Source organism: Pyrus communis, chromosome 10, assembly GCF_041283825.1.
Source record: "Pyrus communis isolate YQ-2024b chromosome 10, ASM4128382v1, whole genome shotgun sequence".
NCBI classification, from domain to species: Eukaryota; Viridiplantae; Streptophyta; class Magnoliopsida; order Rosales; family Rosaceae; genus Pyrus; species Pyrus communis.
The window spans coordinates 2,060,117-2,087,495 of NC_142574.1; the positions used below are offsets into that span (position 1 = coordinate 2,060,117).

Here is a 27,379-nt window from a genome sequence, read left to right on the forward strand (position 1 = left end):
TAAAGATGTGCAAATACGAAATCAAATTCACTGGGACTGATTTAATCCTGTAAGTATTATTAATGTACCAAAGATTTGATTTGTATTGAACTAATATTTTACTAAGCGACTACCCAACTAACAAATATTTGATACCGATACTCGTACCGAATGTTTGGAAAATTTTCGATTTTGGTTACTGAATGGTTCGATCATGTCAGTTCAGATTTTTATTTCGGCTCACTTTGGAAACAAATGAAAGACGAAGTTGAGGTCACAGTCGAATTAAAGAACCAAAATTGTCATCTCCTGATGCATACCTGTTTCTGTTTGTGTCAAAAATACATCGTCATCGACGCAATGAATGTTATAACAGTTGCATACATAACTATCACTATTGCCTCTGGTACCTTAAAGTGACTTCTTACTGAATGTTACAATAGTTGCATACATGACCGTCACTATGTCAATGTTTCTTCTTTTTGTTGGACTTTGAGCTGGAGCCATGCTCATTTTTACGTCGCTTTTCCCCGCTCTTGTGACTCTCTCTCTCTTTACCTTTATCCGTTCTGTTTCTACTTGATTTCACACTAACGAGACCACCAGCCGGTAAGTTTACATCGCCATTCTGTAATGCATTCTCAAAGTCTGCATCTCTGTCCCCAATGGCATACTGCTGAAGCAACTTGGGATCTAATGATTCATCTCTGTTGGATCTCACCCCGTCCTGTATGTGCGTAGTCAAGTCAGCCCAACTCTTGGAATTCAGAACACAGGAAAGAGAAAGGTAGGTTGGGTAACAGGGAAGGTAAGGAAGGAATAAAGCATACCTCAACTTTTCTTGCAGCATCATTGAGATCATCATCAACAGAGATTTTGTGAGGTTCCAAGAGAGTCTGAACCAAAATTTCCGAATCAGAGTGGAGTTACAACTTAGGCAGAAGAAAAGCACAAAAGCATACATACATGCACACAAATTTTATAATGTAATAGACAATGTTAAGCTTGCATTAAACAACTTCTGTTGCAAAGCTTTGCTCGACTGATCAAATAAATAAGCATATTGCTGCTAGAAACTACAACTGAGTTTATGTTTTCATTCTCATTCTCATTGGGACGTAATAGTAATCTTACACCTGCTGGCGATAAAAGATGGTTATAAATAGGTAACGAACCAAACTACTGCTTGCATGCTGCTTAATGAAGCTCAGCACAAGCTCGTTCAAGGTACCCAAATAAGCTAAACGAGCCAAGCATCCAATCCAAGATTGTCATGGTCAGCTCTTTAGGCTCACAAGCAAATCATCCATATCAACAGGCAATATCCGTGCAGTAGCCCCACATTGCATAAAAAACAAAGTTGCCTACTTATTAATTTCTTGTTCTCAAGGATGATGAGGTCAACCAAGCCCTATCAAGTCAGTTGCAAAGCCTCACATGTGTGCAGGAGTTGAGCTCGAGACTAACTAAAGCCTAGTTATGCACAAAATATACATACATACATACATACATACATACATACATACATATATATATATATATAATTTTTATCATCTTGCAATATATTTTTAAAAAGAACTTCTCATGTGAAGATCTATACGTTCATAATGGAAAGATGTTGTAGTGCATATTGAAATTCCGTACAACTTAATAGACATGTTGGAATTGTGAAATTTCTCTCTATAAGTAAAAAAATTGTTTCTGGTGGAGATTGTATGCAAAAGAAATGCAAAAGTGTAAACTTAACGATAACATATCAAACAAAATAGTTCAGGTGCGGAGAGAATTGCTTTCACCAAAGTGGCTCATGAGCAAAACACGTCAGTATCATATTGTTAAGCCTACGAGAATCATAAAACATTCTACGACGTGAAAAGAAATAGAAACCACCAACTTGTCATGTATTTTCCATAAGAACAAAAAAAGTTACTGCTTTGCTGAACTTACTTCTTTTGGTTTAGGCAAGGTTGACTCAAGGCCCTCAGATGCAATAGCATATAGATATTTGTGAAACTTTTTCATAACTTTTATAAAGAGAGACAATATTTGCTGCCTTTCCAATTTCATCAACCCCTGGAAAACATGAATGTAAGTAAAAATTTACACCTGATAAAGAATGAAATAAAGGGTACAAATGAAGCCACCAAGAACAGTGTTTTGTCTTTGCAAGTGAGTTTTAGTGCACGCTCGCATCTATGCGACTGGTATAGCCAAGCAAACCACAAGAGCAACAAGTAGAGAAACAAACCTCAATATAGGAGATATCTTGATTTTGTAAGCCAATGCAGAGTAATATGGAAGCCTGGGCACCAGTCAATGTCACTGGAAGCTTCTCTTGGAAATACAGATGTGAAAGCGTTGGAACAAGATCCAAAATCTGTAAAACAAAAACATAAGTTTGACATATGTATAAACAAACAATAACTAGAATACAAGAGGATCTCTGTTTATAAAATAACACTTCATTTCCAAATGGACCCCAGGGTTTAAACTGTAATTTTAAAAAACAATTCTCGGGTGATTTAGCATGGTGGATAGTTAAGGATGAAAATGCAATAATCTATGCCTAACCGGAGGAAGACATGTTGGCACATTCAAACTGGCTGTTTTTCCGAAAAAGAGAAGGAAGCAAATAATCCACTCAAAACCATAATCAACACATATAGACCAACACGGCCATCGATCATGGCTGCACTGCACCTTCCTGAGAGCCTCACAACAAATGGGTTCACTTCCCTCAGGGGAATACCCACAAGGGGTTTAGGGTGGGAGGGGAAAAGGAGGGGTCTAAAAGCCTAACCATTATTGATTTCATCTTTTCAAGCAACTCTCTCATCTTCTTATGTAACACAGAGAACAGGGTTGAAACATTGGCCACAGAATTATAAACACAAATTACTTTAAACAAATTCTGCTCTCTAACAAGCAATTTTGAACTTTATGTAACACAGCACGGGATGAAACATCAACCACAGAATCCTAAACATAAATTACTTGTAAAGTAAACAAATCCCCCCCTCAAAATAGCAATTTTGTACTTTCAGTGTTTTATTTTTTGGACTTCCCAACTGCACAGATATATACACATAGATAAATAACTGAACACAAAATGTCCTAATAGTTCACTTTGAAAAAGATTATCCATAAAAAATTGCAAGAGTAATTTGTATCACAATCATGTTATCAGATTGTCCATAGTAAGAAAACAAATATTCCAGGACTGTCAATTATCATAATCACATAATCACATTGTCACATTGAGATGATAATTCTATCGCAATGGAACACAATTTTTCTTTTTTCCTTTTTTTTTTGTCAAACGATAGATTTTGTTAGATTAGATGTTAGATTAGTCACTGACAGGGTTCGAACCCACGCCATCATGCAAAGGCTCAACTTCTTTCCACCATTGTTGTAAAGGGCCACTTGCGAATACAAATTTTCTTTTGTCATGCAAATATTACTTTTTTCTTTTTAATAAAGGAAAGCATATTTTTGTAACGCAAATATTTAATTTTTTCTAAAGGGAAGGTATATTTTGTTTTGTAATGCAAACATTACTTTTTTTTCTACCATGAATGCATGGAATCAATTGGTAATCCTAAGACAAAAATCCCAAAACAGTACATAGCACTATGATGGGCAAGTCGGCAATCAACCATTGTTCAGAGAACTTACCATATGAAAGTCAGCAAGACTGCTGGTGTAGGCCTGTAGTCGCTTCATATCATAAGGCGAAAGTAAGTCTGTGATTGACTGTAAGAATCCATCTACGGTAGATGATTTGGGTTCTAGATCCTTGTAATTGATCTTAGGATCTAAGATGCTGGATAATTACAAGTTAGTATGAGCACTTGAACAATAAGCACTTATCAGAAGGAAACTTTTAATAGTACCTCATAGCAAGCCTATAATCCATTGTACGAAAACTATAACCCAATAGTCTCAAAAATCTTCTCCTGAAATCTGGGGTAGCCAACAAATAATCAAGCTGTGGACTGAAGTACACAAAATCTGCAAAAATCTAAATAGAACAGAGGTTCTCCAAATAAAAATGGGCCCACCTAGGTAGAATGGACGAAAATCATTGGTTTCAAGTTCATCATTCTTCAAAGATTTGAGGACCATACATGTATGCTCCCCAGTCACAGCACTCTATTACATTGAAAAGAAATGCAAAATTATTGTTTAATCAATCATTCATTCACAAATGATAATATTCAAAAAACAGTTAACGGATAAATGATTCAGTGTCAGGAGGGGAATCCATCTTAACTGGAATATGTCCAATATAGAATGGAACAAACTTATGTTTCCACCAAAAACGGAAAAGGTCCAATGTAAGCCCAAAGGAGACACCAATATAATGGAGTTTCTCTGGTCGCCTTTCACGAAGATGAACGAGCAAATGAGGAAGATCTGTTCTAGGTTTTATACTTTCTTCCAGTAATGAAACCTACAAGTAAAATAGACATAGGTAACATTCAGATAAACAATATCAAGGCACAGGAGGCATGTTGATTAATCCCAAACAAACAAACCAATACATGATATACTTTGATATCACTATGATTAAAATTAACACGACAAATGATCATTCACAAAAGTTAGTTCAAATTATATTCAAACACAGAAATTTTTTACCAACTCAAACAGGACGAAGTTTAACCAACTCAAACACTTCAAGAGAACAAGCATTGCATTTACCACAGACCTCTGACTTACAAAACTGTCCTCCAACAATAGTTTTCAATAATATGTAGAACAGTCTCATATAAGCAGTTCTCCAACCTGTTAATTATAAATATTTAAAATAAAAAATAAAAACAAAGCACCAAAGAAACTATGCTGAGTGATTGTAGTTGACCTTCTCAGCAGCTTCTGTGACTTTGAGTGGTGGAGTCTCAAAAACATCTTCAATGTCCAGTTCAGAAATAGGAGCAAACTGTCCTTCGTAGTACCTGAGGAGAAATAAATCCTTAAAACTCCCATTTTTTCAAATATAAAAGCATAAATGTGAAGCATCAACTTTTAGAACCAAAGAGATTCAGTGAAATGTTAGAATAGAAACTTTTTATCTCAATAATGAAGTACTTACGAGTTCCATTATACAAGAGCAATGCATTACACATATTACACACATTCCTTATGTCTAGATCCCCAACAAAAGCAATCCAACGTCACCCACATAGCACATAATACATACCAGAGGTATCACTAGAATGTCCACATCAGCCACTCCTTATATCTGTGTCCCCAACAACATTTGCAGTAATAGTAGATGGATTTATGGGCCCAAGGAATAACAGACATGTTTGGGTTGAGAGATAAAAAGAAGTTCAAGAAAAAATCTAGAACCAAAAGTATACAAGGTCAGAATCAATGTATGACCTATATAAAAAGGTAGAATAATTTGTGCAGTCAACAATGAAGGTCTATCTTTAAATTATCATCCTAAAAATGCTGCTACTTATGTTTGTTTGTAGTGTTTTCTCTGCTGGAAACTTCAATTACCAAGAAAATTTCCAATCATTGTTTAAACATACAAGTGTAAGCTCAACTGTTGGCACTGCAAAATCTTGGCCATCGTTTGGATAGAAATAAACTATAGAGTTTCTCAAGAATAATAGGGATGAGATGGATTTTCTTCAGGATAGCAACTTCCTAGATGTTGAAAAAACACGCCCACTAGACCTTGTTCCTTAATGTAACCAACGGCAATAGACTAAACTAGCAAATATAGAAAAACGTAGAAACACACAAGAATTATACTGGTTCAGCAGAACTTTTGCCTACGTCCAATTGTGATTTCTCCAGGTAGAGAAATCACCGCTCCTTTGATTAATAATAGAGATTACAGAACTTTTGCAAACACTAGAACTAATCTCAAAACTCTCGGCTGTCTCTGGCTGTTTTCTCTCTAAAAATTAAGCCTTGCCGCACCCTATTTATAGGCATAGGGTCAGCTTACATGTCCCAAGGCTGATTGAATTCCTATTTCTAAGTGGACTAGGAAATTACACTTATCCAAATCCAAATAGACTTCTAGAAATCCAAACCTAAATTGAATAAGGAAAACTGAAATTCTTTCCTAATCCCTCTAGGACAAGAATCGGCATACCTCTAATTTTCCTAAAACAATCCTAAACCAATTAGGACATATTTGACGAGCCAAAATCCTAACACTAGATGTGTTCATGGATCCATTGTCAAAGCAATTCAGAACATGCCCACGGTTTGGTTTCTCCAGACGGGCGGGGTTATAATGTTCACTGTAACTGTTCTGAAGTAAGTTCTAGTTGGACTCCTTATCTTTTCGATGGACGACTTTTCCTTTCCTTTGAGAAATTCGGAAATTAGCCTTGCTTTAGCGAATTTTTCCCAACTCTTAGAAATATAACCCAAACTTAGATGAAAAAGACTTAAGTTCCCCAACATAACCCCTCACCAACTCTGCTACTCTAAACCTTTCCGTCTCCAACATAACCTTGTTTTAATATGGTATCACTTCTAATCCTCTATATTTTTCCACTTATTTCTCCAACTACCATCATATGACTTGAGAGATCTTTTGCGAGAAAGCCATCTGCATATCAAAGTTGAAATCATAGATACACAAATGGTGAAACTAGAAGGATGACCCATGTTCCAAATTCAAGTGATCATTTTCCTGCACCAATATGGTGTGTTCTATAGCTTTCAAACCAAGTGAACTGAAAGCATGAAACTCACATTTCTAGTTGTGACTTTATGTACCCAAGTATTATTTTAAAATATATAGATATATGGTTGGTTTTGTAATCGCAATACACATTAGAAAGCAATTTGAAGCATTGATTGAGGCCGAGAATCTTCAATCTTGTCATTCAAAGTGTAGACATATTGGGCTAAAAGAATCACTCAGTCAATTTTTCTCAACACCTTAGTCATCCACACAGACATCCGGATCATGTGTGTGATCTACAAAAATCTTTAGGCAGCAATAACTGAAAGAGGAGCATACCTTGTCAATAGTTCCACTGCTTGTGATCCATATCCAATCTACAACAAACAAAGAAAATTAAATTACCATTTCAACAGATCCCTGGTTATAAAATACCATTTCAACAAAATTCTGGTGATACATATGGCTTTGGGAACCATAAAGAGAGAATACCTTCATGGCACTGGGATGTGTAGCAATTCGTACAATCCGAGCACCTGAGAGACTGGGAAAAACAGTGTCCTGAAATTGCTCACAGAATTTCCATGGTATCTGGTCACCAGAGGGCTGATGACCATCGCTTAAACTTTTCATTGCAGATTCACGAGAAATCTTTCCCTCAAGGCATACCTAAGAGCAAAATTATAGCACATAAAATGTTGAGCATCAAAGAATTTTTGTTTTATAGAAGATGAAGTACATGTTAAAAGTTTGTCCTTTCTTGTTATTTCACATAAATTATAATTATAAATAAATAAAAACCCAATAAAATTTTGGGTATCCGTAGACATATTCTGAATCCAAATTGAAACACTAAAAGAAATAATAGTCCGGAACTAGGGGAAGACAGACAAACCTGAATGACGCACAAAATATCAGGAAGCTGATTTTTTGACTCATCAACAGGGCCTGCACGTGCAAATTATAATTAAGTCCAGCCAATATCGACAAAAGAAGAAAGACCAGTTCTAACGGTAGCATATATACCAAGTAGTACAAACAAGTGGTGAGCTGGGGCATCAGCCATTAGTTGCAAATCATTTGGAGAATTTTTGTAGTGGGAAGCAACATATAGAGCCATCATTCGCTGCAAATATTAGAATATGTAAGTTTATTAACATGAAAATGAGAATCAGTAGTCAACATTACTTGAACATGTAGTTACCTGTAAGAACAACTCACTATCTTTATGGTATGAAAACAGTGTATCACGGTTAACGTAGTACAGATCACACTCACTTGGTGCAGGTAACCTAGTAGCAAAGAGAGAGATGAGAGAGAGCGAGATCATTAATAAAGGCAATGGTTATAATGGAGATGGTACCACCTTCCTCAGTTCTGAATTTTTAAGCATGGTTGTTCTTACCCGTTAAGTTTAGGGATATAATTTGTGATATCCAAGCAAAGTAAACCATGAAGCCAGGATTCAATCAGATCACCAGAAGCATATCTGATAGATTCTTTCAGTTCTATCTTTTTGAAAAGCCGACCTACAGTAAGGGACATCCATCAATTCAGAAAATTGTCCAAAGATCACAAAATAGTTTTAAAATGAACATATTAATTACTCACTTGCAAGAGCCAACCGTTTGAATATTTAAGAAACAATAATGTTAGCAAATGTGTAAAGTTTCATCCTAGAGAAAGGAAAAAAAAAAAACACCAGTAACCTAGTTTCTTACCCCGCAAATTCTAGCTAATTTAATTCTAATTTGCCAAATCCTCACTGTTACAAGGGATTCTGTACAAATTTGAAACATAAAAATTTGAAAATAAATTCAAATTTTGGGGGGATCAGAGATTTTGATCAACCCCATTTAAAAGCTGTCAAGATGAAAATACAATACACAGCCGATGAAGGGTAAGCATACCAGATACAGGCCCTTTAGCAGACGTTTGGCTTTGCTCTTCCAATTGCTGTATAAGCTTTAGGGACAAAGACCGACCCGTACCTTCATAGCTTTCAGTGTAAAAGAATGTCCTTTAGTATTTAAATACCACATAGATTTTTTTGACCAAAAATTGCATTCAGAGTTAAACAGTTAAACTTATAAAAAGAAAAACATCAAGCATGAGTAAAGGAAAAGTGGAAACAGTTCACAAAAAGTGAAAGAACTTTCATGAGACCATTACATCCAACATAAAGAACACATGATAAGAATACACGACATGAAGGAAGAACATGGAAGACTCTTACCCATTAACAGTAGATGAAAGGAAGACCAGATAAGGACCAAGCAAAGATTTCACCACTGGTAGTGGAATAGCAGCTGCTTCATCAACAACCAACAGTTCAACTTGGGAAAGCTTTTCATGCTCATGTGGCCGTATATACTGCAAGGACAAGTACCAAAAGTAAAAAACAGCTAGCCCCCATAAGCAATGAGTGGTACCAATTTCTTTCTTTTAGGCTACATGAGGTATAAAGGTCTTGAGCACCTCACACTCTCACAGGCATGTTGAGTGACTCTATACCATAGATGCTGGATGATTGCCAGCAAAATACCTTAGGTTGACCAAAAATGTTGGTGTTTCAGGAACATGGTTTTGGAATCAAGCTTCAGTAATTACAAACCATCTAAATTGTGTTCAATATGCTCACACCAATAACAAAAATGATGCACTTGGGCACAAGTACAATAAAATTTTAGAAAAGTCCAGCAAAGATAACCACTAATCATATATGAGGGCATACACAACCCATGACATTTGATGGGCAAAAGGTGAACAAACTCATGGCAACAGTGATGCGGCTATCCAATAGAAAAATATTCTCTATTACAACTTGGTTATCACCTTTTCATGAATAATAATTACTCCATGTATTTGTGTTTTTACATCAACTGACTAATCAAAATTCGTATTGCTATTTTTTTTTTTTTATAGAAAAAGAGATTTTATTAAACGGCTAAAAAAATGTACAACACTCAGTGAACCAGAAGTCCACCATCAAAACGAAACAGCCCTAACGAATGCCTCAACATTCACCTCCATCATTATAAAACAGATCTACAACTATCTCACTGCAACTCCCCAATCTAACAAAATTACTGAAAATGAAATATCCGAGTTGGTTGGAGAGAGAGAGAGAGAGAGAGAGAGAGAGAGAGAGAGAAGCCATAAGAATGCCCAACTCTTTCCCAAGAATTCTTTTGTAAATCCCCACAATAGTTCTCAAAGATTCTTCTATTGCTCTGCAATGAGCTAAGTTGGGATGTACAACATTAAGAGTTCATCAATATGGAGTACTAACATTTGCATGTGAGTCATTACATGAAACTGTATTAACATAGTTACTACCCAGATTACAGCATTATTCTAACACCTGCTCACACAGCATACCACACATGTAACCAAATGTCCATATAATTTTACCTGAATTGTTTGTCTGTGCTGCTTGTATATATTGATCTGTACAGTTGCTTTCTTCAACGAATGGTCACTACTTTTCTGTACATCATAATCTATATGTTCCTGTAAACATAGGTTACAATAGCAAGCTCAATAACTAGTGCGTTCGAAATAAATGATTGAAAAATGAAGAAAAGGAATGACCATATAACAATTAATGAAAGATAAAATGTAGTTCACAGAATAAAACATTCAAACACCAAAATGCTTGATAAATAAACAATTTCACCGTAAAAGCTATTAACTTAGCAGGAAAAAAAATTAAATTCATCAACATTTGAATCATAACTAAACTGATGAAGATAGAGAATCTACAATTTTCTTATCAATCAACTTTTCAGAAAATTCATTCCTCGTTAGAACCTTGAACTGACATTGTGGTTGAGACATATAAGATGAGTTAAAAAGCTAGGCCCCCATAAAGTGCAGACTTATGTAGAGTTGATAATCCATAGGAAAACTAATACCTGTCAAATGCTCCTAACAACTCTATCCTTCCATATCTCCTAGCTGGAAGGAAAGGCGAGTATTGATCACATATGTTTGCATTACCCTTTTCAATTAGCAACTCTTGTCACAAATGTTTGGAGTAGTGTATGTTCTAAGATATTGTTATTTGCTAATGGTTGTGGCTTATTTGGGAGTTAAATCTCACGAGAAGGCGCATATCTTAGAGGAAAGTGGATTTTTAATTAATAAGAATTAGATTTTTGACAAGACTGCTAAAGATCACATTAGAACCACCCGCAGGAATACAAAATGACATACCTTATAGTCCAGTTGATCAAAACCCTTGCAAACAAATTCGAACAAGGTTCTTAAGTTCTCAGGGCTGGGTGCAGTTACAAAGATATTTGAATACCTGTGAAGATATATTTGTATTGTCAAAACATAGTACATTAATATGAGTGTAAACATCTACGCATACACAAAAACAGTTTTAAATGACATCTACACACACACAAACAATTTTAATACATTGTAAAAGGCATACTACCCTGCAGCAATAGCTCCCGAAATCGCCAAACCAAGTGCAGCCGATTTTCCACGGCCTCGAGCAGCAAGCAAGGCAACAGTACTTCGGAGTGTCTTGTCCAAGATTGCATCAAGAAATGTAGCAACAGCATTTCCCTGTTGAAACATTTGCCAACTCAAACTTTGAGTCATATTAGTACACATGATAAAGGCTTAAAAACTAATACAAATCAGGAGAACAACCTACCTGGTCCAACGTACAACATTTCTTTATTAAAGGGCCAACTGGAAAGGCATCACTCAGTTGCTCTTTTAAATCCTTCAATTCCCTTTGTGCCTCTGATATCCCTTCAGAGTCCTTCAATCATGATCAGAAGACAAGAAAAAAGTTGTCAAAGCTTCATTCACCAATAGTATTTTTCTTATAAGGTATTGAATAATGGTATCACGAACTCCTAAAAACTATCCTAATAACCATTGAGCTTAAACATATACTGACAAAACTATTTTTATTCTTTTTTCAACCTGGCATAAGATGCTAGGAAAATAAAGCATGCCTCGGTTTATCAGTTCCTTCAATTTAAGATTACCTCTTTAACTGGAACCGGGGTAATTGACCTCATATGAGATGAAATTGGTAAAATATTCAGCTCATCATCCATGACTACACATGATTTGCATGACGCAAGCGATAATAAGAAACGCTCGTTAAAACGCCCAGTAGCCTTAGAATGGGATTCAGTTCGAAACCTATCATGAACATCCTGAAATCAAGAGGCAGTGATAAGACTAGTATACAGATATTTTGTATTTGAGAGAACAAAAAAACAGTGTTGCAAATAAAACATGACATGAAAGAATTGCTATCAAATATAGTATGTGGTGCATGGCTATTGCTATATTTGTTCAAAGTACATAATGCAGTACAACTCAAAACTACTTCAACAAGTAAAACAATATTATGAGGAAATCCTAGTTGTTTTCCTCTTCTTTTTTGCAGTAGAATATGAAAAGAAACAACTAGCCTACTTAGGTCGAACTGGGAAACGTATATGTCTAGCAGCATTCTCTTAAAGAAAGTCAAGCAATTCAATAAACAAAAAGTTTTCTTGTAGCCAAGCAATTCAATAAACAAAAAGTTTTCTTGTAGCCAAGCAAATCATTACAAATAAACTGGGAAACTTTAACACAGCTAGTTTTCCAGATTTAGCATCATATAATAAGCATAACCATGCCGGCCTAAAAACTAAGCATTATTAATGTGCATGCGTAAGAGAAAGATATATTATTATATGCATACCATAACCATGGTGTAGAGGTTGGTGAGTGAGGTTAGAGAACGAAGCAACAATATGACTAGTCCACCTCCCTCAACTGTCTCTATCGTTCTTGCTAGTAGATTTGGAGTCAAGGCCTCGAAATCCTAAACGCAGCAGAAAAAAGATCAAACTTTGTCTTGACTTCAATTAATTATAAAAAGGGAGTCGTCGGCTAAACCAGAAAAGTTGGTATAAGTTTTAAGTTACCTGAAGTATACACATTCCAAAGGTATTACCAAGAATTCTTTCTGAATCCTTGTACAAGCAATAAGTCAATCCCCCACTTTCAACAAAAAGTGAGAAAGGATCAACCTTCTCGGGATCAAGCAGCCCCCTTTGCATCATCTTTTTTACCTGCTTAGCACGTTTTTTCTTGTGACTGCATCAATCAAACAGTCAAATGAAACGAATCAATACTTTTTAAACAAAATTCCGCGTTATAACAAGGTAAAGAAAGAAAGGAAAATAAAATAAACCAACCTGCTGAGCTCAAGCTTGTCCTTGTAGCACCACAAGACAGTCGGACGTGATTTTTTTACTTCATTGCTTAGCATATAATGAAGATTCACTATCTGAAGACCATATAAATTTCAATAAAATTTAGCCAATTTCGTCAGAACTAGTTTTCGGTTAAATTTCGATAAAATTTCTTTGTTTGAGGTTTTTAGTATTACTCAGTGAGTAGAATTTGCAGCTGAAAAAAAACAAAACAAAAAAAATGTAAAATTGGTACAATTTTCTGCCCAATTCAATTCATTGCAAAACTCATCATCCAATAGGAATAGCAAATAGGGAATAGAAGAAGTTAGGAGTACCTGGTCACGGGACTTGTCGCCGACGATGACGAACATGGAGCGGTGCCGGTTTTTGACGCCATTGCTTATTAGGGTCCGGATGCGTTCGTCCACCTTCTTCCTCATTTTCTCTCTCTCTGCAATTAGGGTTCAGGGTTTATACTTGCTTTATAACTACGGCAGTTGTCGTCGGGCAGGGTTTAAGCCTTTTGTTGAACCAGTGAGAAAGAGACTAGCATCGCGGACATATATTATGTTCATCTCAGCCGTTGATTGGCTATCTTACGGCTGTTATCAAAGCTAAATATGAAAATCGAAAAAATTGTATTCAACTTGTGACTCAGGATATATTTAGGAGTGTGTTATCCACACATCCCATTTTACTTCTCACACACCTCTTGATAATTTTTGTCCGTTGATCTTCTGTAATTCATCCGATTCGACGGTCAAAAATTAAAAAGATGTATGAGAAGTAAAACGGGATGTGTGGATATCACACCCTTATATTTAACCGAGATCAGATTCTCTTTCCTTTAATTCCCAACTCTTCCTCATCTTCTCTCCAAGGTTGTTAAAAAAATCTAGATGCTAGTCGGGTGTTGGATTGGAGCCTAGCGCCGAAGTGGCTAGGCGGCCTAGGCAGATTTAAGTAAATTTAGTATTTATTATTATAAATATGTAAATATTTACTCATAAAAAACTATACTTCCATTTTCATTAGTTTTAGTTCACAAAGAATGTCCTTTAATTAATAGGTAGTATAATAAACAGTTAATTGACAACTCTCATTAACAGATTGACTAGCTTTATTTTGGACTTTACTATTTGGGTGGACAAGCCCATTAAAGTGTGCGGAAGCCCATTAAATTCTCACTTAAGAAAAACAAACTAACGATGTTGTTTAACCTTAGGTTATTTTAAAAGGTTACTATTCATTGTCTTCTTCTTCTCTTCTTGACCTGCACAACCTTTTTTTACTCAGATGGCAGAGAAGATGAAATGGTGCAGCTCTAAAACCTTAGTTGATCTATTGCCTCCCAACGCTGCCTTGTCCCGCCTAGCCCTCACCTAGCCTTGCCCCGCCTAGTGTCCCGCCTAACGCTAGCTAGTGGGTGATCCGATTTTTCTACCGATTAGCCCTTAATCGGAACGGCAACCAGCCGTTGAGCGCCTAGGTTTAGAATATTGCTTCTCTCATCTTCTCCTCTCACACGTTTTTTATTCTTTCTCCTCTTATAAAAAAAATCGTCAGCGCAAGACGTTGACGTAACATAATCTTATGCATTCAAATATTATGAGAGAGAAAGAAAGGTAAAATGAGAGATGAGAGAATCTAGATCTATTCAAATTTAAAACTTTTCAGTATGTCACTTATAAGTAAATAAAAATATAATTAAAATATATTATTAAGGCTGGATGAATAAGATCAATCCATTTAAAGTACCTCACAATTTAGTAAGCGACTTGTATATCAGTTAATTTAAAATATTTATCACTGATTCTAAAATTTTGTATTCAACTCTCATTATATTTAAATATATTTAGTTTAATTAGTTTGTCAAAAAAATAATTGCAAAAGATTTAGTATACAATTAAAAATAATAATAGTATTGGTTTATAATAATAAAAAATAAATAAGTGGCAACACGTGGCCAAATTAACTCCAGAAAACCAGTCGCTCTCTTCCCTCCCTTCCTCCCCACTTTACTCTCTCTCCCCCATCGTCTCTCCCAAATTTTACTTGTACCTCACTCTGTTTCTCCATGAAAACCACCTCAGACAGAAGAGAGAGACAGAGAGTGGCCAGGTGAGCTGTGACATCATGACTATGGCTCTGGAAGCAGCTGCAGTTCCACCGCTTTTCAAACCCAGAACCACAGTTTCATTGAACCGGCGGTTCGCAGCTTCCGCAGCAGCCGGTTTTCTTCATTTTCCATGTTCCCGGTTTGCCGTTGGAAAAACAATTTACCGTGCGCCACCCCCGGTTTTGGCGGTTAAGGAAGTGAATTCGAGCGCGGTGGTGACGGCGGAGGAGACAACGCCGGTGAGAATAGTAGCAGTTGTCGGCCAAGGCACCCTCAGCCCTCTCAAGTCCACACCTTGGGAAGAGGTCATGCTCCACACTGTAAGTAATCGCTCTCAATTTGCTTTCTTTTACTTTTCTTTATGAATCCAAGAACAACATTTAATCAAACAGATTGTTAATTTATTATTTGTTTTTATAATTTCTTTTCAACAAATTGCTCGAATTTCTAACAAGTAATAAAATAGAGTTGTCAGTTATGATGAAATATTACTACTTTTTTATAAGTGGTGGATTGTCACGATAGATAGGACATTCCTCTTCAAACTGCGCCCCGTTTCGGGTTCAAACCCTTCCCCTCCCCATATTAATGTTTAGTTGCTGAGAAACATGGAGCGATATGACATATGTTATTATACAATTGGAGAGACACTAGAAAAAAACTTTACTCTAATTATATAATGACATGTGGTGTACTGGCCTGTGTTCCAGACACTGAAAATTTCTCGTACCTTGGATAGAGGGTACCTCCGTCATTGACACTTTAACAGATGCCACATTCTAGTTATATCTCTGTTAGTCAGTTACCATTGAAAAGGCGGTTTAGATCGAGTTAGATTTGTGGAGTATGTTGTTGTGCTTGGTTTTTGGCTGCTACGCTTGTGTTGCTTGTTGCCTGATACTTTCCCTGTAAACAGGCGAAAAGACTGAAATGGGTAGACGAAGCATATGAAATGCTTGTTTTTACCGATGACATCTGCCAATCTGATAATCAAATTGCCGTAAATTTCCACACGGAGTTTCAACGTGCAGATATTTTGGTGATTGTTTCTGTTACGAATCAAGAATCAGTTAAATGGATTCAAACTAATAGTCAGAATATTCGAAACATAATCTGCTTTGACTCATCTCCCAATTTAGCAAACAGATTAGGAGGATATGATATTCGGAGTGAAACCAAGGGAAATATATTAGGCAAAAGCTTTGACACTTCACAAAAATTAACGAACAGTGGATCAGAGGAAGTGATCCAGACTGTATCACAGGCGTGGGATCGGCATAATACGGATGATATAAGGTTTTGTTTATTGGTTATAATTAACACTTACATAAGACCAGTCCCAATCCTGAAGAATCTAAGATCGAGAGGTCTTTCTACACTGAGCTGCATGGTGAAGAACTGCGGGCCTCAGGTACTAAACTGCCTCTTGGATCCAAATTGTCGGAAAGCACTTCAATGCTTGAATCGGTGCAGCCCAGTAGATCAAGTGTGTAACTATCGGTGCATTGCTTCGTATGAGAGTCCAAATCTCGAAGCATTTTCTCTGTGCGTGTTGCAGAAACATAATTGTCTTGGATTGGATGCAAAGATCCCTGACAAACCGTATGTGCCACCCATGGTTAAATTTCAAGGGAAGGACTTGTGCCACGAAACTGCTGAAGATCTTTTCGTTGGTTGGTTGGGGAGTTTGAATTGGAGTTGGCGTGTTGTGGCAGGGCAGAACCCAGCTTATGATCAATTTCCCTGTCAGTACCAGCTCTTTTATAGGGGGAAGGCCAGAGGGTCATTTTGGTACGAACCAGTTTTTCAGGTACAAACATTGGAGGGGAAGATGGTCTGGAGGAGGCGGAAGTATCGAGTCAAGAGAAGCAAAATACCGGGGACATTCAACTTCAGTGTCTTGGACAATGGGGTTGTATCGAATGAGTTTTGGACAATTGTGGATGTTGCTGATGATCTTAGTTGGGGTTTGTTTTATTATAGCGGTGCTGCTCGAGCTGCAGGACAATGTTATACCGGTGCTGTGCTTGTCAGTCCGGATGGGGCATACCCAAATGATGTGCATAGGACGAGGTTAATTTCTGCTCTAGAGAAGTGTGGAATTAAAGAGTGGGAGCTGTATACGGTTAATAATGCTTCATGTTTAGGTCCTCCATTGGGAATTCCCGAGGGTTCAAGTTTGCATTCAGTGATACAGGTTAAGGATCAGCAAGGGGTGTCCTTGTCGGGTTTGGCGGATATTTGAACTTCAAAATGCCCTTGTGCACGGAAGAGTCAGAGACTTGAAAAGGAAGCTTGGCCAAGTAGCTCCGCTAGTTGCGCTGTGAAATTAAGGGATTTTCCGAGATTGTTGAAAGGGTAGCGATTAAAGTTTAATCACACAATTGTTCTTGCAATAGAAGATCAATTTGGCCAAACAATCTGATTAAGGTGCCTGCTTTCTCATTAAATCACTGGTATCATATGTTTTTTTGGTTGACTGTTATCATATGTTTTCACTTAGCTGAATCAAGCTCAATTTTATGTATTAATATTTGTAAAGTTGCCTTGTTAGTATAATTTAGATTGTATGAAAAAGGTTAATTCATCGAATATAATAAGCTCAGTTTTCTGTTCTCTTTAGTATGATTATGGATTTTCTTAACAAAATTTAGATCCATCAAAGCCTTGGATACTTTGGTACATGTTCAGAGCATTTCTGGTGCAAGACTTATATTGTTAGATCTATGTTATTATACAAGAGTTTAAAAGGGGCGATGCTTTCCGCTTTTTGGTATTCTTCTCCGAATCTTATACTCCAATGTAAAGAATTAGGAGTTGTTTGGAAGTGTTTTTAAAATGACTGAAAGCCCTTGTGAAAATATTTTTGAAACCAATATTTAGTAAAAATGAAAGTAAATCCTGAAAAAGCACTACAAGAAGCACATAACTCGTGTTGAATATCAACTACGATTGGTCTTGGGAGAAGGAGGTGTTAACACTCAAAATCTGCAGGTTAACAAATTAAATGATGAACCATAGGTGGGCTTTGGATATGAAATGAAGTGAATAGGACTCACAAATTTAAGTGGTTCACCCCCGGGTTACATCCTGTATTAATCTTAATACTAAATAGCACTCGATTAATACATCAATTATTTCTTCTCTCAATCGTCCAACACCCAATACAGAAGGTCCTTGCCCCTTTATGTAAGCCCTCAATGAACCTCTCACCCTTGGGTCTCCCCAACTTGACATTTAATGTGCCACCTATGTATACTAGGGTGTTCACACATTTTCACCTATCAACCCGACAGTAGGCAATGACATGACATTTGTTCAACCAAATTGGCGCGATTTGTCAACATGTTGTGAGCTGAACGCCTTGCTCGGCCTTGGTTATCCAACCTTGCCTTCCCAACCATTGTTCCGACTATGTTGTGAGCTGAACGCCTTGCTCGGCCTTGGTTATCCAACCTTGCCTTCCCAACCATTGTTCCGACTACCTGTACATCACATCCTAGGTCTCTGCCATTGACTGGGGGCTGCCACATGGTGTGATTGACATCTAGGTAGGCCTGTTCTTGGAGATTTGTATAATAAAGATGTCAGCCTGCTGACGTGCTCCTGGTGGTCGGAGGACCCCTTACATGCCCTACTCGAGCTAAGCTTAGAGTTTTCGGACATATCTTCTTCTAAGCCCTTTAGGCCATGGGCTTCTCAATCTTTCTTGGGCTTTTCGTAGCTCCTTCCTCAACTTGCACCATTGGGTGGGCCTAAAAATGCCCAGTGCTAATAGGAGGGTCAAAGAGTGGTTGTGGTCAGAGGTTAGAGTTGCTCGGACAAAGATAAAGATGAGTTTTTGTTCTTTCTTTTATTGTTGTTGTTGGTGGTGGTGGGTTCGGCTAAATCCGGTGGGGATTTGGGAGGAGACTTGGTGGAGCGGCAAGAAATGTTGATTTTTTTGGTTGGGATTTGTCGAAAAGGTGAAAAGAAGAAGACGGTCGCTTTGCATCTGAGGAATTCACAGTCCAGTGGACACCACTCATAGCCATTTGATAGGATCAAACATGATAAAAGGGAAAATGCATAAAGTTGAAAAGAAATCATAATAATTTTTATATCTTCGTTCATAACCCTTGAAAGGCTAACTCTTACATATTTTGGTAAACGTATCACCATTAACACTGTCGGCTTAAGAAAACATTGGTTGGGCCGGCATTAGACAATGACAGTAGAAGCCCATCGATTCCAATTCATTGGTTGGAGGCTCCAGTCGTTGATTTAACCCATCTTTCAGAAGTAGCTATGCATTTTCATTCATTGATTCCGATAGTTGGGACTCCAATATCTTAGAGTCGTATCACCAATCCATTAATATTGAGAGAGTTTGGTAAGCGTAGATGTTGTCTAAAATGGAAACAAAATTAAAAAAAATTGGGTTATAGATCCACCGCAAGGGTGGGTAGCCTTAACCGGATGTGTGGTAACAGGTAAGCTCGGAAGCTGTTCCCGTCCCTGTCAGGGGAGATGCCAACCATCTCTCCTTTCTACGAACACAGGCTTGTTTGTTATTGGGAGCAATATAAACTAGACAAGACTTTGTGTTTTGGTCGATGTGGGATAGTGTTCCTTCCTTGGTTTGGGCTTGGTGCTATAGTGGATAACAGATCATTCAATGAAGTCTAAAACATATAGCAAGAGAGCGTAGTTTTACACAAAAATGTTGTCCTGGTGACTCGTAAGTTTGTAAGTTGTAACCAAGGAATGCATGCGTTCAAGAGCCGAGAGTTTTGAGCTCTGTTCTTGTCCATACTTAAAATTTGATATTAATGTTGATAAATAAATGAATGGTAGTGTAGGAAGAGCCGATTTATTGGTAGAGGAGGAGATTAATTATATTTATACATTTTGGAATGATATATTATACTTTTAAAGACAGATCATTCATACATCCCAATATCCTAGAGTCTTATATTTTCACTCATGTGGCACAGGTTCGAAATTGCCCACTCTTCTAAATTATGTAATAGTTTCGAATATTTTCCCTTAATTATAATTAAAAAAAGAAAACAAACAAGCCGATCATACATGTTATGCCCTATATCTTAAAATAATGTAACTTATTCTCGAGACATGTGAAAAGACGATTTTTACCCCTAAATAAGTGTCTTAAGTAATTTTTGAGCCTTGACTTAAAATTCAATATTTTATACTTTCTTACGTTTTCCTCACTATATTCATGTACGTGAATGAGAAATCGAAAATGAAATTCGAATTGAAGCCTCGAGGGTTCATTTATGGGGAGGTAATTTGGTAATTTTACTGTTAGAATTTTCTATGTGGGATTAACCCACTCTTTTCTATGTGGGATTAACCCACTCTCGGTCAGTCGGTCCTCCTCTCCCTAATTCAAATTGAACTCTCTCTCTCTTCACTCTCGAACTCACTCACTCTGTCTAAGCTCCGAGAGCTCGTATCCTCATTTCTCTTCGAGTTTGAAGTAAATCCAACCCAAAACCTTGTAATATTAATCTCTGGGACACAAGGAACCCAGCCATACTATTGCATGTACCATCGGAGCACTGGGCAATGCTCTGCCATGGGAGCCGAGAGTGTTGAGCTCCGTTCTTGAATGCAGGTGAGGCTCTTGCTTATTCTTCGAATTTCTGGGTTTATCTATGTTGTTTTGTGCTGCATTGTCATGGTTTCGTATTGAAACTCGAGGGTCTCAACCTCTGCATTTTCGGGCGAAAGCTGTCGAGTTCGAAGTCTGTTAGGGTTACAATGCTTCTGAATAACTATACTCTAATCTAGGATTGAAGTTTGAACTTGAGTTTCGAGTTCTAATCCATGCATAGTTGGTGGTGCTTTCTTCCCCAAAACCTATTGCAGCACACCCGAGTAAGCTATTGAGCATTTTTGTGAAGTTTTTTAGATGAATTTCGAGTTGGGGATCTTTGTTTTGATGTATGCATGCTCCTTGTTTTCCTCTGCAGTTTCCGACGGGTTCTTCCGAGCCAAAACTGTCGAATCCGAGGTGGATTTGACCTCCACTCCTTGTAAAACGTGTTTGGGTAAGTTCCTGAGCCTTGAGGGTAATTTTCTATCAACAATTGAGAAATCTTTGATTTGAAACTCGAGGGAAGCCCTGATCGTTTTCTGTAGATTCCGGCGACGACGCCAGCGACGGTCAATGTCGATCTCTGTTGGACATAACGGTAACATTAACTGTGCCGTTAGACTTAACGACATATTCCCTCCAGCAAGTATATTCCGTTAACACTGTTAACTCTCACCTGTAGCCGGTGCGTGGCACCGGTGACGACAAGTGCGACCCTTACTTGCCGAACCACGACGGCATGTTCGCTAGTGATGGTGACCACACGGTGGCGTTGATCGGAACACGGCGGCGTGTGCAAGACCTGAGACCTATTTTTAGGTTTTTCGGTGTTCAAAATTATGTGGTGCTCTCCGTTTGTGCTAATTCAATGTCTAAACGGTACTTTTAGACGATTTTCTCGTTGGATGTTCATGAAAGCTTATTTTAGCTTTATAATCAATTCACATAAATTATTATTATATGTCGATGCATATTACTATTCTTGATAGTCTTTGAGGAGACTTATATCCAGTTAAATTAAATTGATATCTTGAGACCGTTGGTGATTTATTTTCACCACATGGTCATAATAAATATCGTATAGCTAGCTACGGCTGTATGTTATTTGCAAGTTCTTATCTTTCTAGTAGAGGCTAGAAACACTAGTAGGCGGTAGTCACCGATCATGTAGACGCCACTTCATCTCCTTGCTATACGTTTAAATTACTTTGATTATGTAATTGATATTACTTTCATCTCCTTGCTATACGTTTAAATTACTTTGATTATGTAATTGATATTACTTTCTTTGATATGCCGAGGGATGTGATCTGAACTTAATTACTATTATTGTAGTATTGTATGTATGTAGTTTTCACAATATATCTGATTTCAAAATGAGGGTTATTATATTCGAAGGACCTCGGAGGTGACAAGTAGGCTTGGTAGTGAGGCATCCATCCATTGGACTTTAGGTGATGATTCATTTACTGCAGTTTATTCTAGTTTGTAATAATCACATAATCATACTCTCGATTATGCATAGCATTGCCCTTTTATGTGTTTACTGTTGTGTAAAACTTCTAACTGCTCTGATGTGACGTGATAATATCGGAGTTTAACCCTTGAATATGTGTCCCCAAGTGGGGAGGTTGATTAGGAAATTAGGAAATTTTGAAGACCCAAGTGGGGAAGGTTGATTAGGAAACTTTGAAGCAACTTTTATTTTATTAATCATGAACGTTTTGGTTTAATTTCACTCCCATCGTATTTGTCTTACTATGGCTTTTGCTATCAAGTTGGCTTGTGATGTCATCTCTCAATGGGGTAGTATGGTCAATTTAGTGGCGACTAGCATATCTCGGCCTTGGAACTTGTGTTATTGGGATATGAATGTGTCAATACAAGAGAAAGAAGCATAGTATGTATTAACATATAAGTAGCTTCGACTTAGTAAGAGTTAACCTAGCCAAGAAGAAGAAAAAAGATAGTGGGGAAATAAGGAGATCGAGAAGCAACATGATACGACACAAAGACAAACAATAGCAATGAAGTATGTGTCGTCCAAGAAGGAGGGTTCGATCTGTTGCATTAACTCTTTGGGGGTTACAAACCTACAACATTGGGTTTCACATGCATGTGTACTATACGTGAAAGCATAGTGTTAGTTCATATTACATAGAGTTTGAAAGCCACTTAGCTCAATTTAGCATATCTTTTTTTTTGTTGACATGAATAATCAATGGTGTTATGATTATAAGTTTCGTAACATATAGGGAGTTCAAAACATCATTTGAAGGTGTTGCGAATACATTAAAATTTTCAAAAAAGAGACTTCGATGCTTTGTATTATAGTTTGGTTTTTTTTTTATATAACCGTAAAATCATGACCCCTTAGTTGCAAAAATTAGATAATCAAAATTAACTTCATTATTTCTCAAATTGTAGTCCTCGAAAGTATACAAATCTGATGACAGTATAGCATATAAGCACAGATAGCATCCCACAGATGTCGAATTGATTCTAAAAGTCTTGCTATTAAATTGAAACAAATTACACTTGCGAAGCTTTAACGGAAAAGATAGAAAATTTGAATTAAACTAAAATGAAATACATCTTGAAAATAAATTGCAAGAAATAATAAAATTAAAAACATAAGAAAATAAGACCTAGGGCATCCAAATTCACCATAACCAATTTTACTTAATTCCCTCACTATGTTATGCTAAAGTAGTTCACCCATATTGATGATCGGTTTTCCCTAAATTATTCAACGGCCATGACATTTGGTTGCATCAAAAGTATCCTTACATGTTAACCTTCTACAGCATTTAGAAAAACTTAAACAAGTAAGAACCCATTAAGCTCTATGAAAATTGTTGGAAAATCACACAAACCCTAATTGCATGGCATCTACAAATAGGTGTTTTTGGTATCAATTGCAAGAAGCTAAACCCAAGTTAAGTATGACATCTACTCTAACTTGCATCAAATCAACTTAATTGATACCTAGATCGTGATCAAGCATCTAAATGAAAATCAAGCGCATTACGAATAGCAAAAGATACTCAATAAAGATGAAAAACATTATAATAACAATGCCACAAAGAAATTAAATATTTATGATCAAATTGCATGGTAACCCATCCCGGCCCAGGGGGGACCACTTCCCGGGCTTGCTCCACTGTCACATCTCGGCCCAGGGAGGACCACTTCCCGGGCTTGCTCCACCACCATAGCACGATATTGTCCGCTTTGGGCTTACCATTCCCTCACGGTTTTGTTTTTGGGAACTCACGAGCAACTCCCCAATGGGTCACCCATCATGGGATTGCTCTAGCCCTCTTCTCGCTTAACTTCGGAGTTCCCATGGAACCCGAAGTCAGTGAGCTCCCAAAAGGCCTCGTGCTAGGTAGGGATGGGAATATACATATAAGGATCACTCCCCTGGGCGATGTGCGATCTTACAATCCACTTCCCTTAGGGGCATGACGTCCTCGTCGGCACACCACAGCGAGGGTTAGGCTCTAATACCAAACTGTCACATCCCGGCCCAAGGGGGACCACTTCCCGGGCTTGATCCACCACTGTAGCACGATATTGTCCACTTTGGGCTTACCATTCCCTCACGGTTTTGTTTTTGGGAACTCACGAGCAACTTCCCAATGGGTCACCCATCATGGGATTGCTCTATCCCCCTTCTCGCTTAACTTCGGAGTTCCCATGGAACCCGAAGCCAGTGAGCTCCCAAAAGGCCTCGTGCTAGGTAGGGATAGGAATATACATATAAGGATCACTCCCCTGGGCGATGTGGGATCTTACAACTTCTCTCTCACTCTCTTCCCCTCTCCTTCAATTTTAAAAACAAAATTAAAATATTTCACACTTTGTGTGTGAGCATGTACTAGTATAAGTTATAACAACAAAGGTAAACATAATATAAACGAATTTATGACACATTTCAGTTCTTTTTATAGGATTCTGCTACTTAATTTGCAATCATTTAACTCAAATCTATCTAATAATCTTGAATAAATAGTAAAGAAGTTTCCTACTTTTGAAGGTACTATATGCTAGCTTAAGAAAACTTTTATACTCAATTTAAGAGAATCTTATCCATATATAATTCTCAGTGAGGATCCTCGCTGTGAGGATCCAGCAAGGATCCCCAGAGTTCTCAAACTATATCTATTCATCGTATATCGTATGGTTAGAAATTATTGTAATTTTTTTTATTATTCAAAATTGAACATAAACATTACCTGATGAAAACTGATCACATGATATACGATAAATATATATGATTAGAGCATCTCCGAGATCCTTACAAAGAAGAACTGACAAGGATTCTTTCTCTATCATTCCCCACTTCAAATGATATCTATCACTTTATGAGAGAGCAATCCTAACCGTCCACCAAGGCAAGCATAGTTGGCGATGTATGTGGCGGCAAGAGCATGAAACGTATATATCTGATGTGACAAATAATACGTGTATATCATTCCTTAATAAGTTTATTATATTGAATATTTAATTGTATATATCATTTACTGCTATATGTAAATATTAGAAAGTGTTACCAGCATGTCTACATGGCACAATGGAAGCCCTTTAATTTTACCCTACTTAGTACTTAAAATTTAAACCTGTAAATATTGGGCGCCAACACTTATAAATACCCTCCACCATGCACCCAACTCCCTCACGCCATCACAAGACTCATAACCCACGTTACAACTTCTCCTAAAAAACCTATCATGTCTCAAGCGAAGCACCAACGCGGTCTCTTCCACCACCACAAGGATGAAGACAAGCCCTCAGACTACCCTCAGTCTGGCTACTTTGATGAAGGACGTCCAGGCCGCATCGGTGGTGGTTACGGTGACACCAACGATTATTCTGGTGAAGGACGTACCGGCGGCCTAGGTGGTGGCGACGGGGACACCAATGCTTATTCTGGTGAAGGACGTCCCGGCGGTGGCCGGTACAGTGAGACCACTGCGGCATATGTCGGCACCACCACTCATGAATCTGAAATTGATTACAAGAAGGAGGAGAAGCACCACAAGCATCTCAAGCACCTCGGCGAGGCCGGTGTTGGTGCTGCCGGCACTTTTGCCTTGGTATGTATTGTATTTTAAAACCCACCTATATAAATATTTCTTAAAATTATTCATGATTTGATTATTTGATCATTTCACTCGCTATCACTTTACCCATACTTTTGGAACTGAATGATCGCCGTCCTCCTCCCAAACCTTCATTTTAGTCTCACAGTACTCCAAATCTATCAACTCCGTCTGACGTTAGCTTTTGATCACGAAATATTAGATATGTTAGTAGTACGTATGTCATCGATATTATTGGTACCATGTTAATGGACGGAATTGATCAACTAGGTACGTAAGATACGGAATCAAAGTCCACAGGTAAATATGGTACCTTGCAGACAGGAGAAGAAATGAGTAAAGTGATACTTCCGTAATAGTTCATGTAGGGTTTTGATATTAATTAACCACATTTTTTTTACCACCAACATTTTATATATATAAGAACAAATCTAATCAAATGTGTGTTAATTAACTTGTATCATTTTCTATATGATGTATGCAGCATGAGAAGCACAAGGAAAAGAAAGACCCAGAGCATGCTCACAAGCACAAGATAGAAGAGGAGATTGCTGCAGCAGCTGCAGTTGGTTCCGGTGGATATGCCTTCCATGAGCATCATGAGAAGAAAGAGACAAAGGAAGAAGAGGAAGAGGCTCATGGAAATAAGAAGCACCACCTCTTCTAGATCAATGTGGAACATCATCATCATCCATTGACCACATATGAAATACATGTTTAATAGCTACAATATAGTTGAGTGGTTAATTAAGTGTCCTTTTCCAAAAAAAAAATAATAATTATATGTATGCTTTTAATTAATGCGTGTCATCTGGTTTTCTTTTAGCATGCCATGTATGTTTGTCATCGTCATTGTTCATAATAATATCGCTTATTTGGTGTTTATTTTCTAGTGATAACATCTTATTCTAAATGATTTCTTTATATCATCTTCATCTTTTATATGTGGAGATTGGGGATCCATATTTTGTCAATACCAACTGCTAAAAGTTGACTTAGCAAGTTTCTATCCTATAACACGAAGGGTATGCAGACATATCTCACACTGATTTTTGAGTCGTGGGATCATCGTGGTTGTACTATGTAATTGTCATTGGTATCAATAATTAATTTAGATTTGTACTATGTAATTGTCATTTGTATCAATAATCAATTTATATTTTCTTAAGGAAATTCCTATCAAAATAATATCTATGTATCACATTTGGTTCATACGTATGATATCCAAATTTTGAAAAAAAAAACAAAAAAAATCGAATTCATGCGTATAACGGTGACTTTGCTACCCACGTATATATGTCTTGTGATTTGACAAGTAACATTCATAGGTCATGGGCATGTCAAGGACATAAAAATCAAACACAAAATCTCAAATGTAAAAGAGACATCTTTTACTCTTGTGTTGCAGACTATATCCCCAAATGACACATTTTTTACTCTTAGCATCCAGTTTGGAGTTAACATAAGGTTTGAGCCATGGAAAATAACTGCAACCAAAGACTTTGAGTCTTGAATAATCAGAATGTTTGTGAAAGAGTAATTGTCATGTAGACTTTGATATGCTAGAGATTGGTAACCTATTGATAGGATACATGGTAGTGGAGAATGCTTCCACCCAATAGGTATGAGGAACATGAGATGCAACAAGTAAAGTTCTTGCAGTTTCAACAAGATGTATGTGCT

At 37.3% G+C, this 27,379-nt stretch overlaps 3 protein-coding genes, 1 long non-coding RNA gene and 1 other non-coding gene across 5 annotated transcripts; 3 read left to right on the top strand and 2 right to left on the bottom strand.

The window, feature by feature from the left end:
- Window positions 1–264: 264 nt before the first annotated feature.
- On the bottom strand, window positions 265–13,456 carry LOC137727620 (RNA cytidine acetyltransferase 1). Its single transcript, XM_068466445.2, has 26 exons — window positions 13,203–13,456; window positions 12,868–12,959; window positions 12,595–12,766; window positions 12,369–12,491; window positions 11,659–11,832; window positions 11,316–11,426; window positions 11,091–11,224; window positions 10,862–10,955; window positions 10,058–10,156; window positions 8,880–9,016; window positions 8,554–8,642; window positions 8,049–8,172; window positions 7,848–7,935; window positions 7,670–7,769; window positions 7,539–7,591; window positions 7,136–7,312; window positions 6,983–7,020; window positions 4,847–4,940; window positions 4,256–4,435; window positions 4,044–4,134; window positions 3,876–3,945; window positions 3,658–3,805; window positions 2,228–2,356; window positions 1,927–2,052; window positions 810–875; window positions 265–706 (listed from the first exon to the last, which is right to left on the bottom strand). Exons 1-26 carry the CDS (start codon window positions 13,305–13,307, stop codon window positions 446–448), a joined length of 3,075 nt encoding a protein of 1,024 aa, XP_068322546.1. The 5' UTR covers window positions 13,308–13,456; the 3' UTR covers window positions 265–445.
- A 1,374-nt stretch (window positions 13,457–14,830) lies between these two features.
- On the top strand, window positions 14,831–17,606 carry LOC137729101 (violaxanthin de-epoxidase-like protein). The gene is made up of 2 exons (XM_068467930.2): window positions 14,831–15,306; window positions 15,903–17,606. The coding sequence occupies exons 1-2, from the start codon at window positions 15,004–15,006 to the stop codon at window positions 17,229–17,231; spliced, it is 1,632 nt and encodes a 543-aa protein (XP_068324031.2). The 5' UTR covers window positions 14,831–15,003; the 3' UTR covers window positions 17,232–17,606.
- A 1,789-nt stretch (window positions 17,607–19,395) lies between these two features.
- Window positions 19,396–19,525, bottom strand: LOC137730390 (U6atac minor spliceosomal RNA). Its single transcript, XR_011068150.1, has one exon. It is a non-coding gene; the product is annotated as a U6atac minor spliceosomal RNA (small nuclear RNA).
- A 1,259-nt stretch (window positions 19,526–20,784) lies between these two features.
- Window positions 20,785–21,374, top strand: LOC148693345 (uncharacterized). The gene is made up of 3 exons (XR_015951954.1): window positions 20,785–20,869; window positions 20,965–21,042; window positions 21,134–21,374. It is a non-coding gene; the product is annotated as an uncharacterized LOC148693345 (long non-coding RNA).
- Window positions 21,375–25,251: 3,877 nt separating this feature from the next.
- Window positions 25,252–26,581, top strand: LOC137727598 (uncharacterized). Its single transcript, XM_068466430.2, has 2 exons — window positions 25,252–25,690; window positions 26,181–26,581. Exons 1-2 carry the CDS (start codon window positions 25,325–25,327, stop codon window positions 26,361–26,363), a joined length of 549 nt encoding a protein of 182 aa, XP_068322531.2. The 5' UTR covers window positions 25,252–25,324; the 3' UTR covers window positions 26,364–26,581.
- Window positions 26,582–27,379: the final 798 nt, after the last annotated feature.